At 45.5% G+C, this 20,472-nt stretch overlaps 1 protein-coding gene across 7 annotated transcripts; it reads left to right on the top strand.

Moving 5' to 3' along the window:
- Positions 1 to 296: 296 nt before the first annotated feature.
- PTHLH (parathyroid hormone like hormone) lies at positions 297 to 13,442 on the top strand. 7 transcript variants are annotated; one of them, XM_030238559.2, is made up of 4 exons: positions 299 to 867; positions 3,277 to 3,399; positions 8,911 to 9,333; positions 12,947 to 13,442. In XM_030238559.2, the coding sequence occupies exons 2-4, from the start codon at positions 3,299 to 3,301 to the stop codon at positions 12,954 to 12,956; spliced, it is 534 nt and encodes a 177-aa protein (XP_030094419.1). In that variant the 5' UTR covers positions 299 to 867; positions 3,277 to 3,298; the 3' UTR covers positions 12,957 to 13,442. The 7 variants fall into 7 exon arrangements, with proteins under 7 accessions (XP_050825660.1, XP_030094419.1, XP_018774286.1 ...); XM_018918741.3 differs by lacking the exon at positions 299 to 867 and adding an exon at positions 884 to 1,565; XM_009094200.4 differs by lacking the exon at positions 299 to 867 and adding an exon at positions 2,036 to 2,128.
- Positions 13,443 to 20,472: the final 7,030 nt, after the last annotated feature.

The raw sequence follows: 20,472 nt of genomic DNA on the forward strand, positions 1-20,472 counted from the left end.
ACACCGGGAGCCGGCCGGGCCGGACCAGGAGATGCTGCAGGTGGCGGCTGGTCCCTCCCGGGAGAGCATCTCCCGCGGCATCTTGCGGGAAGGGAAGGTTTCAACCCCAGGTGAGGGGTCTTTTCTCCCCATCCTGCCACGCAGGAGGGCTCAGGCTTGCGGTGAGGCTTGGGACCAGGAGTTTGCTCACGGGAACTCGAGTTTGCTCGTTTTTGTACGTGTCAGGTGACAAGACACTGCTGCGCCCGTGGCTGAAGATGACAGCCCGCGGGGAGCAGGGGGACATGGGGGGCATGGGGTGATAGTGAGTCTCCTAGAAGCCTTTGGCATTGCTCAGCGGTATTAGCACAGCCATAGTTGGGTTGTGTTTTTTTTTTTTTTCTCTCTCTTCCCTCTTCCTTTTTTTTTTTTTTTTTCCCAAGCCCACTGAGGCAGAGAAGAGGCAAACTCAGCCATAGGAAGGTGGTTAGTGATGTCACAAGTTTGGTCTTTTCAATAAAAGCAATGGAGAAGGGTCTCCCTCACTATATATATTAGGGGAAGCTTCTGTTCTTCATAATAAAACGAGCAGCAAGGGAGAAAAGCACCTGCTTTTAGAACCCTTTATTTAGCCCTAATCTGTTACAGGCAGAATCAGAGCTCTGTAGGCTGGATTTTTGAAAAGTATTGCCTTTTTTATTATTATTTTAAATTATTAACTTCTTTTTTCTTTCTTTTTATTTTCTTTTTTTTTTCTTTTTTTTTTCTTTTTCATTTTCGTCCTTCTTAAGCATAGAACATAGTTTTGGAAGCGATTGCTGAGAAGAGCAACCACTGTTGGCCAGAGTGATCTCTGAGAGGCACAGACAGCTGTAACTCAAGGAAAAGGTGAAGTGATAAATTGGGAAGAAACTTCAGGATTCTGAGTTTATGGAAGATATTTATTTTTCCTGAGTCTGTAAAAGATGATGTGTATTGGTTTTTGGTGTAATTTTTTTTATCATTTCTAGGGAGAGGAAATTCTAAAAAAAATTTATGGAAATTTTACTTTTAACATGAGCAATACACCTTATGAGTTTGTGGGGGTTGTTTTCTGGGGATGTCACAATTATTTTTAATTAGTCGAAAGGGCAGTGTAAATCAAATGCGCCTATTAGCTATACATTTTAATTTATAGCCTACCAGGTGTTCAGGGAATTTATTTACGGCATAAACGATTTAATGTTTTCAGCATGATTTCTATTTCAGCTCTTATGCTGTCGGTTTTATTTGCCTGTTTGGTGTGGAATCTGGGCTTTTAAATCGCCTCAGCAAGCGTCGTTTAACTTCAAATAACCTGCAGGTAGAAAAACGCTTTGCTTTGCATCTAAACCTTCTCGGAGCGCCTGCTGTAATTCGGGGGCAGGATGAGAAGGAGCAGCCGGCCGGCACGCCTCAGTGTTTTGTTGCGGCTGGTGCGGGTGTTGGGAAAGCATTCCCTGTAAATCAGGCTGTCAGCGGCACAACCAGCCACCCCGGCCGCGGGCTCTGGGGAGGCTCTGGGCGAGGGCTCCCGGGATGCTGCGGGCACGGAGCGGCGTCCCCAGGTGTGCGCTGAACGCCAGGAGATGGGCGAGCAGGGCATTCCCTCCGGGAGAGCCGCGGGGCTGGGGGCGATGGGAGCGCTGCCCCCGGCTCTGTCCCCGTGTCCCCTTGGAGCGGCCGGGGCAGCTCCGGGCACGAACAGGCTGGAGAGGCGGGCGGGCTCCGTCACCTCCGGCTCTCACACCAGGGCTCTCCCGGCATGGAAAAGTTTGGTGTCTCCGTCGGGGAGTGAAGGGCTGCCGGTGCCCGGCGGGGTTCGGGGCTGGCCGGGGCTGTCCCCGCAGCCCTGCGGCGTTGCCCGCCTCGCACGGGAGCGCAACTTGACGCAGTGGTTTGCAGCGCCCTGGCCAGGCTGAAGGAGGGCGAAGTGGAAGGCGAAAAAGGGAGAGGAGGAGAAAACTTTCCACTAGTTTACTTTTTTGGCCAGGAGCGCCTGTGTTCATAGACCGCGAGTCCTCCCCCCAGCCCTCCCCCTGAGCTCCCCCCCTCCCTTCGCTAGCGTACAATTAGCATCATTAGGAACCGACCCTCTGGCTAATAGGGGAACGGCGACCAGCGACGGTAGGTGCGTGCAAGGAAAGGCGGCAGCAGTCCCGGGCAGCTCTTTGGGGCTTGAACTAAAAAGTGCTCCCAGCGATGGGAGGAATCCCCGCGGCAGGGGAGACGCTGACCCGGGGGTAAACACAGAAAGGGAGAGCTGGAAGGTGAGCGAGAGAGGAGTGCGGCTGCAGGAGATGCGGAGAGCTTGCTCGGAGTTCCTGGGGTCCGCCGAGGGCATGTGCTGCCGGGTGTTTCCCTTTCCTCGCTCCCTTTTGATTGCGGGCCCGGGAAGCGCTGATTCCCAGTCTCCGTTTTGGCTCTGGGTATCCCGCCCGGGCTCTCGCTCTCTCCGCACATGTTCCTAGGGCGCCATCTCTTTGCAAAACCCTCCGTCCTCCCGCAGGTCTCCCAGAGGCTGCTCCGGAGCGTGTGAACATCGCAGGCTGCAGCCCAGTCCAACCTGCCGAGCCAAGCATGCTTCCCAGCCCCTGAGCCTCCCGGGGCTACCGCTCCTCCCAGACCTCTCGGGCTCTCCAGACAGCCAGCGACCTTTGCTTGTCTCTCTCTTTGTCACCGCTGGTCTCTCTCCTTGTCACTGTTGGGGACCAAAACTTTCTGGCAGCTGGAGACGTGAACCTGACCCTTTTTTTTTTTTGCAGAGGTATTACTAAAAGACAGATGTGGAGATGCATTCCCCCTCCGCCTCAGCCTGTGTGTGTGTTTGTGTGTCCGCGCGTGTTTACAGAGAAGCAAGCAGCTGAGCTGACTTTTGGGAATCTTTCCTTATCTGCAAAGAGGGCTTCTGCTGTAACATAAAGCCCTGAGAGAGTGGCTTAGCGGACTAGAACTAAGCAGGGCTCAGGGAGCTCACTGAACCCCGCTCTAACCCTGTTCAAATGAGAGCTAGATGCTTTTTGAACTAATACCGAGAGAGATCTTGCCTGCGGGCAGCGAAAGACAGAGAGAGGGAGGGAGGGAGGGAAAGAGGGAGGGAGGGAGAGGCAGACAGCAAGGAAGGGAGAGAGACAGAGCGAAGTTTGGAAGGAGTGAGGCGAGAGCTCAGAAAGTTTGTTTTTCCTTCAGAGCCTCGGAGCTGGTAGAGCCGAAGCGGGGACTCCTTGAGGACGGCGCTGGCGCATCTGTCCCTCGGGACTGACCTCTCTTTCCTTGCAGGTTTTAAGCCCCGGAGGATACAATGTTCGCTAAACTCTTCCAGCACTGGAGTTTCGCAGTGTTCCTGCTGAGTTATTCCGTGCCCTCCTACGGGAGATCAGTAGAGGGGATCAGCCGCAGACTGTGAGTTTCTCTCTTTCTTTTCTTCTTTGCCTTTATTCGCCCTCGCTGCGGCGGCGGCGCGGTGGGGATGGAGGGAGGGATGGAGGGAGGGAGGCAGCCCGGGAGGCTCCGCAGCGCTGCCGGCTCTGCGCGGGGCCGGCCCGGGTTACCTGCCCCAGGTGCTCACCTGAGAGCCAGGAGGAGGCATTCGGGGCAGGGAAAGGGCGCTTTGCAGCTGTCTGACCTTACAAAGCTCTGGGGGAGGCGATGTGAAAGCTCAGGGGCTTCTCTTCCCACGCACCTGGGTGATTGTTGCGCAGCTGCCCGGGACCCTCGCAGGGAGCATCCCGGTTTATCCAAATGCTGTGTTTTACACTAGCTTACAGACACTGCCTCGGCTCTGGCCTGGAGCCAATATTGATAGGGGTAGGGGGAACACGCAAAAGTGAGGGCCATCGTGACATTGAAGTGCTGAACAATTTCTTTGGACTTCTGCCACTTCAGGGGGAAAAAAGAATCCAAAGAGAGTCCAGTATCTTACTTATAGGCAGAGGCATATTTTTTGATAAATGATAGTGTAACTTAAGACAGTCTGTTCAGGAAATGACCTTTTTGCTTCTTCCAAAATAATCAGCCTGGTTTATAGTAGTACCCGTGCACAAAGTGCAGGAGAAGCCTCTGTGCTGATGCAGGAGCAGCTGTCTCACACATCCAACTCTCTGGCTTTCTCTGGACTTGCATCAGATTTTCTGAGGAAGAAACACCTCAGTCACACGGGGGAGGGCTGTATTGTTATTCAGTTCCAAAGGAAGCCAAGTTGGAGAAAGAGTGTTGGAAAATCCGATCACAACTTAGAGGGAAACATGACACAGCAAACAATTTCAGATGGGTTTCCTTGTAAATGTTTTATTACATACATAAGGACAAGATCTCCAAATAGAATTTCCTCTGCCAGTTAAGCAACACACATAATAATAATAATAATAATAATTTAAAAAAAACCAAACCCCCAAAAGAAAAAAAAAAATAACTACCTCAGGTGAAGAGACTTCAGACACACCTAAAGTTTGGCACCAGGCAGAGACCTATTACAAATCTCCTACAGCAAATTGTGTAGAACATGTTATTGCTGATAATGTTACAGTGTATTATTCTCAGTCCATTAACATTTAACTGCTTTGTGCTCCTGAAAGCTGTTCTTGGGCTGATTCATTCTTTTGGGACCATATTATATAGAGAAATCAAACTTCAGTTTCAAAAATAGATTAAAAAAAGAAAATAGTTGAAGTGCAGTGAGACGCTGTTATTTTCTTGGCTAAGAAACTCTAAACTGGATCTAAGCCAAAATTGGTTGTAAAAAAAAAAATAAAATTTGCAGAGAAATACTCTTTCTCTTTTTGAAGTTAGCGTAGTTCTAACACTTGTTTTTAAAGGTCAGGATTAGAGGTCTTCCCAACTTCCCCATTCTGTCCTGACAGGGGGGAAGAAAAGTGTAAGCTAACCAGGGAAAACTCATTTCTCAGCTCCCTCTTTGCTCTGGCATGTAAAACACACACAAGAAACCAGTCAGCTGTCAGTTAGTGGCATTCATGTAGTTTTGTTTGTGGGCACAGCACAAACACAGACACCACACTCAAACATGTGTCCTGTTTTAATATCACCACAAACCATTCCTAGAGTTAATGGTTAATAACTCATTCAGGCTTTGAGATTTTTTTTTTCTCAGTCAAAAACTTAAGCCAGTAATGGATGAAAATACTGAAGCACATTATTATAGACATGCAAAAATAATCAAAATTACATAGGCCTGGTTCTACAGACTTTGCTGAAGCAAATATCTCATGGCAAGCAATAGCAAATTGTCCCAAGAAAAGATTTCCAGACATGTTGTTTGTTATAGGAGTGCTTTAGCTGCTAAAGAACTTCTGAGAAAGCAGTAATGTCTCAAAATGAAATTACATATTTTTATCATCATGTCCAGACATCACAGCATCGTGTCCCTAGATCTGTTCAAAATATTTTTCTGAAGCCTGAGATAGGTTGAGCAGATTTCCCTCCCTTTGGAGTCAGTGGCAAGGGCACTCACAGTCTTGCAAAATACAGAGAGCTGACTGAATCCTCCTCAGTTATTTTGCTGAATTTAGGATCAGACCCAACATGAACAGTCAAGGATAATAACAGCTAAATAAGAGCAGCTCTCTGAGATAGAAAGTGGTAGCTTGAAGAATGTTGCCTTTTAGAAATGCTAGATATCTCAAGGAAAAAAAAAAAAAGAAAAAAAAGGAGGAATGTGCCTGAAAAGAGCAGCTTATCTGGAAGTACATGAAGTCAGGATAGTCACAAGTCATGGATTTCTGCTGCTCTCCCCATGATGAGACACTCAGCCTCATATGTACACAGTGTACACAATGTACTTGGATCCAGTAATTAGTTTGGATGCTCTGGTCAAGTGCAAATTATCAACATCCCTCTCTCAAAAGTGTCTGCCACATGTAAGCTTTGCATTCACTGCTCTTGGTTTGGGTACAGGATCCTTTTCCTTGGATGGGAGGTGTGCTTTATAGAAGGATGGAAGGGACCTCTAGTGGGTCATCTTAACCCTAACAGCCAAAAGTTTTTTTCCGTATTGTGGCCAATATGTGAATGCAATCATTGCAGTCTCCATGGCCTTCCTGCTCTGAGTGTGTGGGTGAGATATTGTTGATATCTCCATTACCAAGCACTTCTTACATCAGTCCTCTTGGGCAAGCCTTTCTCCATGACTTACAAACATAGGAGTTGTTTGAATAACTGAGGCAGAAGGAGGCAGGAGGTCACAGAGATACATATCTACCACATCTTTCTTTCAAGGAGGTTTTTTGGTCTAGAGTATACAAAGGAAGCCGGTAGGCAAAATGTAATCCTTAAGTCTGGCTGAGTAATGGCAGTCATGTGAAATGTAACACTACATAATGTTATACAATCATCTGGAATAGCAGAATGTTATTTGGGGCCAGACTTGATGCTAAATATCATACAGACATTTAAAGAGAAACCTTCCCTCTTTGGCACACCAACCCCTCACACGTCAATCCCTGCATTATTTTGGAAATGCACACTCACTCAAGATGTAGATCTTGTAATGCTCTCTGACTGCCTTGTGTGTACTGGAACCAAATGTTCAGCTCACAGCTCTGTAAAATGGAATAGGTTTTCAATCAAGAGGACTTTAATAACAGGCTTTGGAGAGTCAAGATTTTGTCACAGTGGGGAAGTTGACCAAATACACATTAGAGGATTAAGGCAGCTTTGGGTTGTCTGTGATAGAAGGAATTATCCTTGGTAGTTCACAAGAGGCAGTAGGAAAGCTTTGCTCATCACATGAGACACTGGTTTACACTCCCTAAAGCACAGAGATTTCATACACTTTCTATGAACTAGAAGAGTGAAAGCAGAACTGCATTTCCCATGCAAATTTCCTGAGGAAACAGACTACTGAGACTCAGAATGTAACCTGAGTCACACTGGACAGCCTGACAGGCAGCACAGAGGCAGACACACAGAGGAGCCCAGGGTGCTGCTTTTATTGGCCTACTTGCCAGTCAGACTGACCCTAATGAGAAGGGTGTTGGAGATGGCTCTTGTTCAAAAAACCTCTTCTGGGATGTTTTTTGAAAAGGGGAGATCACAGCTTGTGCTAATGGTCACAGATGCACTGAAGAGAAAGACATGATAAATAATGTATTATCACATTGCATTTTTGCTTAGGGACATTTAGAAGAGTGGCATAAAATGTTTGTCATAAAGGCTGAAGTCATCCAAAACTGATTTTGGGACACTTAAAACACAGACAATATTTGATGACATGCACTCACAAACCTCTGTATATGCAGAACTGATTTTGAGCAAGATTTTGACAATCATCTTCCAGTCTCGTTGTGGAATGGGGGAGAGCTGCTGTTTGAATTTTGCACTGAGCAATAGAGATGTAGTGTCACTTCAATCCATCACTTGAACCCAAAACTCAAAAAGTGCAGCCCTACAAAGACAGGAATTGAAGAGGACGCTCTTAAAACAGAGCTACTTGGAATTTCCAATAGCTCTACTGTTGATCAAGTCATAAACCTGAAGAGTTTGGCTGAGGGGACTGAGAAAGAGAACCTGCAGAACACTCCCAAATATTTTGCATTTTCAAATCTGGTAACATGGCAGGAAAAAGAGGGATGGGATGGAAGGAAGGAATATTCACTCCCAATGATGTGTCTTCTTCCAGTTCACCTGCATGCAGAAACCACTTCTTACCCCAGCTAACTGACCAAATGACTATAGGACAAGCAAAGCAGTGAATGGAATTTCTTTGGCCAGTGAGAATCCAATCACATGCCACACCCTGATGCAAGAGGAGAGATTCCATAGCCAAACTCTGCATGTAGGAGTAGAGCAATTGGAAGGATAAACTGTATTATTGTATTCATGGGAATGTAGCTAAAATCCCAGCTTGTGCTCAGTCTGTGGTTCCCAGCACAGCTGTGCATCTATTCCACTTCAAGGAAAAGGCATGTATTTTCTCACATTTTCTCTGGTTATTTATTATCCAGGTGTCATTGGCATCTTCTTTCCTCAGATGTTTAACACATGCCTTGCCAGTACAACATCTCTAAAAGACAGATAGCTGCTCAACTCCCAGTTCCTTGAACACAAGACAGAGCTCAGTGTACCAAAAGGTCAGGATGAACTCTGGAAAAACCACTCTAACAATCCAGGAAACTCTTGAAGAAGATCCAGTGAAGAGGGTTAGCCTAAAATTCAAACAGCAGACAAGAAACCTGGCCCCTAAAGTTCACACCTCAAGCAATACTAGGAGGGCATCTAAAACCATAATTAGACACAAGTGACCAAGCAATAAATCCACAGGAGTGGCTGAGGGTCATCTCTGCTGATGTTCAGGCTGCCTCATTGGATGATTCATTATGGACTGAAGTGCCTGTGCTTTAGGCACCCAAATTCTAACATTTTTCCCTTACACTCCTGCATTTGCACTTCTTTAAATGTAGGAGTAAAACGCACATTTCTGTGCTTGTTTATATTTTCAAAGTACATGACTGAGCAGAAGAAAATCACTAGAATGATGCTGGATAAACACTGCTTCCTGCTCCAGCACAAGGGCTGGGTTTTCCCTCTCTTGCTGCATTATCTGACCCTTTAGTGTTCCTATCTCTGACAACTGCCCTCCTGCTTTTACTGCCTCAAGTGTGATATATTAGGAGTCATGATGCTTTCCTAGAACAGAGCAGTGACTAATCCAGCTCCAGGGCTGTGTGATCAGTCAGCTGAGAATTATTACCCACTTAGGTCTTTCTCCTCATTGCTGAGAGCAGCTGCTCTGAGGATGAAGCAGGACTTGCTCCAGCAGTCTGGCTTCACTGGATGTCCTCAAGCCTGGAACGCGGTCCCTGTGGCCACCACAGCCAGAGAAGAGAGGAGCTCTGCCAAACACTGGGCAACAACCAAATCCTAAACATTTTTTCCTTCTCCTCTCTTTTCTTCCTTTAGCAAACGGGCTGTATCAGAGCACCAGCTGTTGCATGACAAGGGCAAGTCAATCCAAGACCTCCGAAGAAGAATATTCCTTCAGAATTTAATCGAAGGGGTCAACACTGCAGAGATCCGCGCCACGTCAGAGGTGTCACCGAACCCTAAACCTGCCACCAACACCAAGAACTACCCTGTCCGCTTTGGCAGCGAAGATGAGGGCAGATACCTCACTCAGGAGACAAACAAATCACAGACCTACAAGGAGCAGCCCCTGAAGGCGTCAGGGAAGAAAAAGAAAGCAAAGCCTGGGAAACGTAAGGAGCAAGAGAAGAAAAAGAGGCGAACCCGCTCAGCTTGGCTAAATTCTGGCTCCTACGGAGACGTCGTGACCGAGAGCCCACTCTTGGACATCTCTGTTACTACACATAATCAAACTCTAAGGTAATTCTGCCATATCCTTTTGGGGAGCATGCCATGTATTTAACTGAAGTTGTTATCCCTTGGTGTGAGAGGCTGAGGCCAAGGCCTTGCTCAAACTGGGAGGAAAAGCAGATTTTTGTGCTGGTGACTTGGCAGTGGCTTTTCAAGCACAGTCTCAGGGTGCTCTCTGCAGGTAGGTGCCTCTTCCACCCCACACTGGGAACAGAGCCTTTCTTTCCTATGAGACACAATTCAGGTAAACAACTTATTGCCCAAATCTGCTTCCTGAAGCTGAGTAGCAAGTGAAGGTAATTCCATAAAAAGGAAGCACATTGCAGTCACTAAATCTTCCCTTCCTGCTTTAACCTTAGTGTATCTCACGTTGTATCTTGGTCCCACACTTGGGCCTCAGCAGATTGAAAGCTTTGACTTTTATTTAAGGCTTTGCATCTATAAAATGGCGAAGTTTTCTTTCCTTCCTCTCAACACCTCCCCCTTTTGGCAACTTTCCTACCCTTGCTTTACAGTTTTTCATTTCACTGTTTAACCTTAGGGGAGAGCATGGAAAAATTCTCTCTCAGTAATATCTGCAAACAACGCAGACCAGCCTTTCACCATAAAATTTTCCCTGCCATTAGGATTTTTTAATTCAGCCCCATCCTTTTGCCAGCTTGTGAAGCAATTACATTGCTGCTTAAAAATGTTTGGCATTGCTCTTGGAGAGGGACAGGCTTCCCTCATGCATGACAGTGAAGGGTTTGTAGGGCAGTGGCCTGGAGACATCAGCCCAGATGTCCCAAGTGAATCATCACTTTGCAGGCATCTCAGCCAGAGTGGAAATCTGCACACTTGCAGACAAAGCCAAGGATTCCACTCTTCAGTTCTCCTCAAATGTTTGCATTTCCTCCTTTTCTCTCCTCCTCCCCTTCACCTTGGCAGAATGGAGACATCTGAGCTGTGCCACTTGCTTGCAGTAAATCCCTTGGAAGGAAACACCAGCTGTGGGATTTACTAAAAATCCAGCCTGGAGTTAAGCTCTACAGGCCACAGTTTGCAATGTGCTCCATCACCTCAGCTCGTGCTGGGTATCCCAGACCATAAACCAGGTATCCCAGACCATAAACCAGGGATCCCAGACCATAAGCCAGGGTATCCAGACCATAAACCAGGTATCCCAGACCATAAACCAGGTATCCCAGACCATAAGCCAGGGTATCCCAGACCATAAACCAGGTATCCCAGACCATAATCCAGGTATCCCAGACCATAAGCCAGGATTTCCCAGACCACAGACCAGTTGGCATGGCTGTAGCAGGTAGGAGGGAAGGAAGGGGCACTGGTTTGTCTCAGCACCTTAGGAGAGGCAAACTTCAGGATTCTGCTCAGGAGGTGCCTGAGGTTTCAACACCTGTCAAGGGACTGTGTTGGTCAGTAAACAACACCTGTCTTGAGCACAAAGAAATCTAGAATGCAGGGAGAAACATCCTAGGGAATTTCAGCAGTTACTTTTTCTTGCTGTGCTGACTTTAGTGCCCATCTAATGGGATGTATAAAAGAGCTACAGGTACAACCTTGTTGATTTTCCCTGCTCAGCCTTTCTGTTTGAAGTGTGTCTGGATGGCTGAAGGCTCTCAGCTTTACTGTGGAGTCCAACATCCAAATGCAGCTTTTCTCACAGATTCCTAAAAAGAACCTATATTTTAGATAATTAATTGGAGATGACTAAACAAGGAGAACCTGTTTAAAAAGGAAAAAGGAATTCTTCCTTCACAAGTACAGAGAACATGTTGGTTCAGCCCTAACAAACTTCTAGTACCTGAGTTTTTAGTTATCTCAGTAGGCTGGCAAACGATGTAAACTTTAAGCATGATTTTCACAGTATCTCTGTGCTTCTTTTCACCTGATCACCCTGGATTAAATGCCAATTCTCTCTGATCAGTCTTGAAAACAAAATTTTGGGTTTAGGTCCCAAAAAATAAGGACAGCAATAATAGAAACTCTAAATCTTTAGACTTACTGCAAGGAGTATCTCATAGAAGAAGCCAATCTTGCATAACCTAGGTCCAAATCAAAGGATGCAGCTTGCAAATTATCATTAGAGCCCACTGTCAATATGTGGCTTAGCTTAAACTTTAAACCAAGCCTAAAATCCAGGCTAAATTGAAAATGTCACCCTCTTAGAAATAGGCCTGAGGAGTGCAGACACACACACCTACACAGCCATGCTGTATGAATTATGTGCCATTGTTTTACCTGTTGGAATAGATCCTGAAATGGACCCTAGTATTGTTGCCAGCTGATTATCAAGGAGCTTCATGCTAGCATTCCCATTCCAGGCACTTTGAAAGTCATTTCTCATGAACATTCCAGCTATATTCCCATTTAAATTAAATTAAGGTGCTCTTACTAAATTTCCAAAAAACCTTTTGAATGAGTAAAGTCCTGAATGATAGATGTAGCTTCCCTTTCAATGTGCATGTTAAGAAAACCTTTCACACTCTCCAGGAGCTGAGTTTTGCTGTGCCTCACAGCCCCACACTTTTGCCACATGGGATGTTACTGGTGATCAGTCCTGCAGCAGAGGGAATCCCACTCCATCCTGCATCTCCACATTCCACCCTTAGGTGTTTCCCAGGGAACCCCTAAAAAACACGTGCTGTTCACAGGGACAGAAGGGGGAAAAAGCCCAAGCCTTCAGCATTTCCTGCAGCACCTCTGAGCAACTTCATGCTGGATACAAGGAATGCACTGACAGGGTGGGAGCAGGCTCTGCTTTGCTCTCATGGGGAGAGAACTCACACCAGCCTGCAGCATCCCCTGGAAAACTCCCCGGTCCCAGGACTGGGTGCAGCTGATTTCTTCAGCTGGGCTGAATGCAGCAGGAGCTGGAGGGTAACAGGCTGGGATGGTTGCTCTGTTTCAGGACCAAGCTGTCTGGCTCCCAGAGGGAAAGTTTCAGGATTAGAGGGTTGTTATTCAGGATTATTTTCACTCAGTTAGGCACAGGAAGAGATGCTATCCAGGGTGTGCTCTCTGCAAGCCCTGAGCAGCCTTTGCTCACACACACACCACAGCCCCCTGTCACAGGGGTGGTCTGGTCTATCAGTGGGAAAAAGAGACCAAACAAGCTCCATGGCACTCTTTCCATCAGAACATGGCTTCACACCCCAGCAGTCAACACAGCATCCCCACTGCATTAACAAGGACTCAAAACTATTTTTGCTTTTCTCCAACTGTATTTTGTTTTTTTTATTTTCAGCACTTGACATTTTTATCATGGGCTGATACAATTCTTCTGCCTGTAGCACTCAGGAATATTCTTGCATGAGGCTCTAAATAAAAAAAAAAAGCCCCTTTCCATTCCTCTGAGGGTACAATGGCCTCAGTGTGTGACAAACTGTGGGTCATCACACTTCTAGAGGGGTTGCATTGAGAAAAACATAACAGAGATCTTCAATAGACATCTAAAACTGTGACATGGTCAAACAGGCCCTTTGTGGCAGATGGTACTAGCAAGGCACACCTCTTACAGTCTGTGGCACTCTTGCTGTTGATTCTATGTCCACAGATTTGAAGTGAAAAAGTGAAAATTAATTAATTTTTCTGTTTTTCCTGTCCTTTCTTTTCTCTGCAGGAGACGCTGACATTTTCAGCAAGAGATATTTGGAAGACACGTTGCAGTATTCTGTAATAGTGAACATATGGGAAGTATTAAAATATTTATTACCTGTAAATATTGTAAATGCTCAGAATAAAACCTTTTCCCCCCGTTGCTCTCTGAAACTGCACATTTGGTTATTGTGAATTTTCCTTTTTTTTTTTTTTTTTTGGCTAAGGCTAAGACAATTATTATTGTCACATTTACCATAATTTATTTTGTTGACTGGTGTATTTATTTTGTGAACGTATCTTGGTGCTGCTGACTTTCTATATTTTTTGTAACATAATGCACTTTAGATATACATATTGAGTACATTGATAACTGACATAAAATGTTCCTGTTTTGTGGTTGATTTCAATGAATGCCTACATACAATTGTTCAAACTGATTTTCCTTTGTGCATGTATAATAGCAGTATTTTAAAATTTGTAAAGAATGTCTAATAAAATATAATCTAATTAAATCATGACTCAGAAGGAAAATGCGTTTTTTGGGAATTTCAAGAGCAGGAACAATTCTTTTATTTGCTACATCTGAAAATTGTTTTAAATCTAATGTGTTTACATTGGTCTAAACTCCCACATTTTCACATTAGCTTTCACTTAAAGATCACTCAGAAGGTATTTTTGTTCCAGTGCTCTATTTCAAGTTAGCTCGGTTGCTGAACAACCCAGGGGTGGAAAAAGGTCCCAGAGCTCAGACCCCAGTGCAGGGAAGCAGATTCCCAAGCTGCCCAGGCCCAGAACCCCAGATTTGGCTCTCCAAGCTGGAGGGAGTGAGGAGCAGCCCAGGGGAGGCTTGGCTCCCTCTGCTCTGGGAAGGTCTCGTGTCCCAGGCTGCTCCAGCCCAGGCTCACTGCCCTGGGCTCCCAACACCTCTGCCCAGATGGGCACAGCACTCAGCTCTTTGTGCTTCTGTGTGAGGGGGAAAAGCCAGTTTTATGGGTGAATATACAGAGGGAAGAGAGACTGCAAACTGCACCAGGGGACACGTCACCAGGTGCTCTTGCATTGCTGGAATAAATCTTCCCCTGTCCCGCCACAAAGATGCCTCTCACAGCTCTGTTTCCAAAACCATCTGCATTCATCCTGCTCCTGCCTCATCTCCATAGATGAGACCAGCTAAGAGAGAGACCCCCTTCAGGGGTTCATGTCCACTGGCTGAAGGAAACATGAGAAAAAAAGTCATGGTCTATCACTTTTTCTTGCTTTTATTCCTTTCGTGCTCAAATCCCAGCAGCTGCTGTGGGGGCAACCTGAGCAAGGGAATTGTTTCACAGAGATATCAGAACTTTGCAAAGTCCAGCTGAATTTCCTCTCTAGCACTCCTTCAACACCAGCAACACCAGAAAAACGCAAGCATGGAAAAAAAATTACAAATCCTGGGAATTTTAAGATAGTTCTTGTAATTGTTGCTCTGTCCTGTTGTTGCCAAAGTTTTCTTTTTTATTCTTCTTTCCTTTTTTTTAAGTGCCATCTTTTTCCATTGCCAAAGTACAGCCATCATGTAATATAAACCAGATGTATTTCTGCTCCCTACCCAATCTTGCAGAAAAACCACCTCCAAGAAAACACTAAAAGCAGGAAAACTTGGGAAAAAAATGACCCATCCTTCCCAATCTGCTTCTCTGAAGTGTGAAATTCAACGCTTCATTATGTCCAGTTAATTACAGCAGCCACAAAGCACGTGCATGCTGTTTCCTTTTCAGATGAAAAATATTATACATGATGAAGCACAGCACTAAGGAAAAAAGGCAGGGTTTCTGCACATTTTTGACTTGGCCTCCTTGCACATCCTGCCTATTTATAGTATCCAGCTAATGCTTGGATTTATACAACTGAATTTAACTGCAATATATTCAGAAGACAATTTTGTATCTCAGGATTACCAGCAGATCCCAAGTGGAACCAAAACTGAAATCTCTGGTGGGCAGAGGCAATTTATCTTCATCAGAAAGGATGAGCCTTGGCAGACAGGGGTCCAAAGAGCAGAAACCAAACCAAAAACCCAAGCGCTTAACCTTGGCTCCACAGAAGTGGCCTCCTCATAAGAAGAAAACTGATTTTGAAGTGCCTCTGGTCTGCCCTGTATCTTTCCACTGCCCATTAAGGACTTGTAATTTTTTTCCTAGTTTCCTAGAGGTAAAATCTGCAATTGGAGAGAGTTTAAGCAAAAAAAAAAAAAAAAAAAAACCTTTGCACAGGCCTTACAAAATCTGTGTATGGAGCCTGAGCTTCACAGGCTCTGGTTTGAAAGTTGGTGCTGCAGACTCCACCAAGCTGAATGCAATACTTTTTTGAGCACTCAGCTTTGCAGGAAAATAAATCCTGAAGATCCCCATTTATGAGACAAACTAGAGCAGTTCTGCCTTTCTTGTGGTGGGGGGGCAAGATCTCCCAGAGATTTCAGTTTCTCAGACAGTTAAAATCTAAAGGTTTAACTAGTCTCAAAAACTCCTGCAGGGAAAGAATCAGAATTTATCCTGGTATTTTCTAATGGCCATGACACCAAATGCTGGAGGAGAAAAGAAATAATGCTCAAAATTCAATATTTCATGTTTCACTGAATGACCCCTAGGAAGGCTGCACTCTTGCACTCATGTCCTTTCAGCTCTGTTTCTCTTGCTCTCCCTGTTCCCAGCTAATCCCAGACCTCACCTCTCCTCCAGCCCCTTCCCTCACCAGTCTCTGGTCTCAGCAAGACCTTTCTCCCCATCCTGCCTCACAGCCATTGATCTTGAGTTTCTCCAAGCCCTTCATCCCAGCTTTTCCACTGGGAGGTCGTGCTCTCCCTCAGCATCCCTCCCCAGCTTCCTCCTGCTCTCTGCCCACCTCCCAGCAGGAAGAGCAGCCAGAACAGAGTGGGGCAGCTTCCTCCTCTCTTTGCTCCACACCAACCTATCCCAGTCCCTTTTCCCAAGCTCCTGGCTCAGCAGGAGCTGTGGGGGAATCATCCTTTGCCTTCATTGTCTCTTGGCATGAGCCTGCTCAGATGGCAGGGTCAGCATTCCAGGTGGGATGTGCACAGAAAGTCCACTCATGCACAGGAGCTGAACCACAAGGGAGGCTTTTGCTGAAAAAGGAGATTCCATTAAATTAGTGTGATTTTTTCAGAGGCTTACAGCTTGCCCAGATGTTCCTCAAGGTGATAAAAGAGCATTCACTATGCAGAGGATGCCCTTCCAAAATTCCACTTTTTCCTCTGTGAGCCATAGAGGTGCTAGGGCTTCTCAAAAAAATTCCAAAAGATTTTTACCATGGGCAATACAATTGCTTTTCCTTGCTTTGCATTTGAAAACACAATTTTGGCTGAAATCTCCTGAAAGGCACTTTCCAAGGTTTCAGCCAGAGAGGTCAAATACGAGTCAGAATTACAAAGAAATTTGAAATTTGAAATTTGCAAAGAGTGAGGCCAGAGTGTCACAGCAGGGCACAGTGGCCTCACTCAGGTGTGCTCTGAGCAGCAGTCCTGCCTCCCAGACCCAACCAACACAGTCTCAAACTTTGTTCCTGCCCAGGACCTCCAAGGGGAGCCCAGGTTTGGCACCCCACCACCCTCTGGTTTTACAGCAGTGCCCGTGTTTACTACAGAACTTACAAGTGGTAAAGAGACATCAAATGCTGACAGCTCTTCCCAGCAGCTCCCCTGAGCTGGACCTCCATCACAGACCTTTCCAGGCTCCGTGCACTTGGCACAGGGAGCTCATCCAACAGCAGAGCTCCTCTCACAGAGTTTGTTTCGTGGTCCTTTGTAAATACAGACATTTATCTGGCCTTGGAGACACGCAAAAAAACAACCAGTGCAGTTTGTGCCTGTCCTCTGGAAGGGCTCTATGCTCTCAAGGAAGGCATTTCAAGCACAGGAACTGCTTGGCTTGGTTTGAAGCACTCCCCACCCCAGCCTGTGGACAGCAGTATGCCAACACAATGCAGCCACAGTGCAGTGACCATGCCTGGTCACTGATGAGTGAGTGCCCTTGATCTGCTGAGCCACCACACAGAACTTGGCTTTCTTGCAGTAATTCAGAAAGGAGGGGATTGCTGGCTGTGTTCAGTTACAGCCTTTGAGAGTTTGAAACATTTTGTTATTTGGTCATAATTTACTGCAGAGAAAAAGTGATGTGATAGTTTCTGTGGAGTCTGAGCAGCTTTATTTATTTCATAAAAAAGAGATACTACTAGAGGAAATACAAGCTACCTTTTAAGCACCACAACATGATGCCTCCCAAAATAAAATGGGAACCATCAGCACGAGGAGTTGGGTCAGATGAGCAACAAAGTCACTAAAAAGTACATTTTGTCCTCTCCTGAAACCACCACTGGTTTCTGCAAATAGATTCAAGAACAAAGCAGGGAAAGACACACATGCATTCATTCCCAATTTTAATGGGGAGAGCACTGGGACTCCTTGGAAAAGGAATTTAATTTCTTTATCCTTGTTATTATTCAAAATGGAGTCGTATTTGCCTACTTTTCTGAAGGTTTGTGAGCTGTGTGAAAAGCTTGGGGCAGAAATGTAAAGAATTGGTGCACAGCCTGCCCCCCTCCCCCTCACTGGATTGGTTGGTTGGCTGGTAGATTTTGGTGGTGATAGTTCTGGTTTGATTGGTTTTGTTTTGTGTTTTGTTTTGTTTTGTTTTGTTTTGTTTATCCCCCTGGTTTCTTATCCCATTTTTTTAACCAGGCTATGAACACAGTCATCAGCTAATAAGTGACAGGTTTCATCTTCACCCAGATAAAGGTGACAATGCTTAAAGACATTTTCTCATTAATCCATCCATCCCCCAGGATGCCCCTCTGGACACTGACTTCAGTGGAAGCTATGCACACAGCCTCCCACACAGTTCTCTGAATGCACACCCCCTCGAGTCCACTTTTTTAATTGGTTTCCTGGACAGTTCTCCTCACAAATAATTTTTTCCTGCAGTTAATGTTAACTAATTTGCTGTGGAAAATGTCTATGATCTAACCTTCTCCATGCCTTTCTTTCCAGATGTGTGAGTGATCCAAAAGAGTGGTTTGCAATGCCTGGGCCATGGACCATCCAACAGCTGGATTCTGCTCTCTGACAGGGCAGCTGAGCATCCTCTGCACATTCATGGGCTCACTGCTGGGCTGAAGTACAGACCTGGACTTCAGAGAGCATGTTTGAGGCCACTCTGCATATTGTGGACCAAGTTCTCTTAAGAAAAACTTCTCAACATTTGAAGGGATTTTTTTTTTTTTCCAGTGGAACTCACAGGAAAGCCCGACATGTTCACTGAGGAAAATCCTTCTTTATGTGCTGGAACCACCTCTCTTGCCATGACTGTGCATCTACAAGCATGTTACAGGCAGGAGGGGTTTGTGGGGATTACTGCTGTTAAAAATACATTTTACAAGAATTGGGTCACTCAAGCAGAAAACTAGGGCACAACCAAAGGCAAAAGGATCCCATCTTGTGCATCCATTTTCCCCATTTTGTCACTGCACTAGAGGAGTGAGGATCTACTCTGATTCAGTTCAAGTTTTCACACTGTTAGACACTTCACCTGTTTTCATAAATTTGTTCTTGCCCTCCCTCACCCTTTCTTAGCTGAAAGGCCATGGAAACACACAAGCACTGGGTGCAGCTAACTCTGATCCAAACCAGACCAGACTTTTCCCAGGAAGAGGAAAAGTGTCTGTGTAACATTCTGTCAGAGGTTCAGGTCAGCAATCAGATCAACCCCCAGTGTGAAATGAGAGCAGCCCCTGGCTCCTCTCCTGGCCAGGGAGCACAGGGGTGGTGGCCCATCCATGGGAGAACTGGAGCTTCAGTAGCCAATTCCTCAGTCAGGCTTTTAGGCCAGTCTCCTTTGGAATTCTGAGACAAAACAGGGAAGATTTAGGGCTTTGCTGTACCCACTTTAAAATGTCTACAGTTTCCAATGCCAGCAGGCAAGAAGAGTCTGTAAACAGATTCTTTTCCTTTCTACCTTTGCATTGCTCCTGTTCCAATAACAACCAGGAGAGATTTACCAGGAAAGCACATAGGCTTAATACATTTTTCATAAGATAAAATGGGTTTATCATGCTTTTGGGGATAATGATGAACCTTCTTCTTATTGTGTAGCAATGACATTCTGCTCACACACGTCAAATCACCAGAGATGAAGGATGAGCCTCCTTGTAACTCCCCAAATATCCTGAGAAATGCACCTTGGGTTGGCAGGTTTGCTGCACAGCCTCGAGCAGTTGGAGTCTAATGTACCAATATGAATCCCACATCATTCCTTACCCATAAATAAGCAAGGATTGCATGTTCTCCTGGACCACAGAAGGGTTTCTCACATGCACAAGTGCTCAGTCCCTGATCACAGGGAGGCTCTGGAGTTTTTGGATACAGAACCTGCCAGCCACTCGCAGCAAAACCACAACAACACACAGACTCTGCAGAGAAGGGGAAAAGAAGAAGGCAAGAGCAGGGGCAGAGCCAGCTCCAGAGGCTGGGAGGATGTGTGGGCTCCTCTCCTGGGACAGCCAGGACAGAGTTACTGACAGCCACGTGAAGAATACACAGTTCCAAGTGATTGCTGGGAGGAATTGGCATCAGTATAAAAACTTAACAAAAGTTTGGGATTTTTGAGTGTGAAAGATCCAGAGAAGCTGTGCTTCAAAAGGCCTCTTCTCAGGCAGCCTGGATGTTGTGCAATGGCTACAGGAAGTTCCTTACAGGACAGAGTAGATTTGTTAATATCTGAAACATCAGATCATGAAATAAGATACAGAAAATGATATCCACATTAATGAAATGCAGCTGACATCTACTGATTTTGGATTTTATTTTTGTATTGTGCTTACTCTTACATCAGGACTCCACAGGGCTAAGCAGATCCAGAGCTCTCAGCTTTTCTCAGTTTTAGAGGCTCATTACTGGCACAAGAATGAGAACTTTAAATAAATATATCACAATCACTATGACTGCATCTGAGCTGCTCAGATAATGACAAGATGACATGGGGTAAACCCTTGGAGTTAAGAGCAGCTCTAACAACAGTTGATTCGTCACTTATATTTAATCCATTTAAGAGACGTTTTTATCAGACAAAGATCAACCCACTGGGACCATTAATAGTTACACTTATAAAAAAAGCCAGCAGCCAGAGACCAACAGAGAGAGATGTAGCAGCCTCATGGTTGAAAATCAGCAGTAAATTTAGAGCACGCTCACATGAACATTTTGCTCTGTGTGTTATTATTTAAACAGCATTGTAGTAAGAGCACATGCATGCATAATCAAAACCATGCCCAGGGATCTAATGAAAACACTGGGAACAAAGGAGCTCAGGAGAATGCCTGGCTCTTCCTAGGTGATTTTAGCAGATGAAGAGGAAAGGGAACACAAAAGCAAGTTGCCTGGAAGAGCAGTGGTCTGATTTGTCAGAGTCTAGGTGGGATTACAGGGAACAATCCTCAGCGGAACATGCAGTGTCTGTTAGGCACCGAGAAAGGAATGCTGCTCTGGGTGCACTATAAACA

The sequence above is a fragment of the Serinus canaria genome, chromosome 1A (assembly GCF_022539315.1).
Source record: "Serinus canaria isolate serCan28SL12 chromosome 1A, serCan2020, whole genome shotgun sequence".
NCBI classification, from domain to species: domain Eukaryota; kingdom Metazoa; phylum Chordata; class Aves; order Passeriformes; family Fringillidae; genus Serinus; species Serinus canaria.

Coding starts and splice junctions, on each gene's coding strand:
- PTHLH (XM_030238559.2), top strand. CDS start 3,299: ATGTTCGCTAAACTCTTCCAGCACTGGAGTTTCGCAGTGTTCCTGCTG. Junction 3,400..8,910: donor GAGGGGATCAGCCGCAGACT/GTGAGTTTCTCT, acceptor TTCTTCCTTTAG/CAAACGGGCTGTATCAGAGC.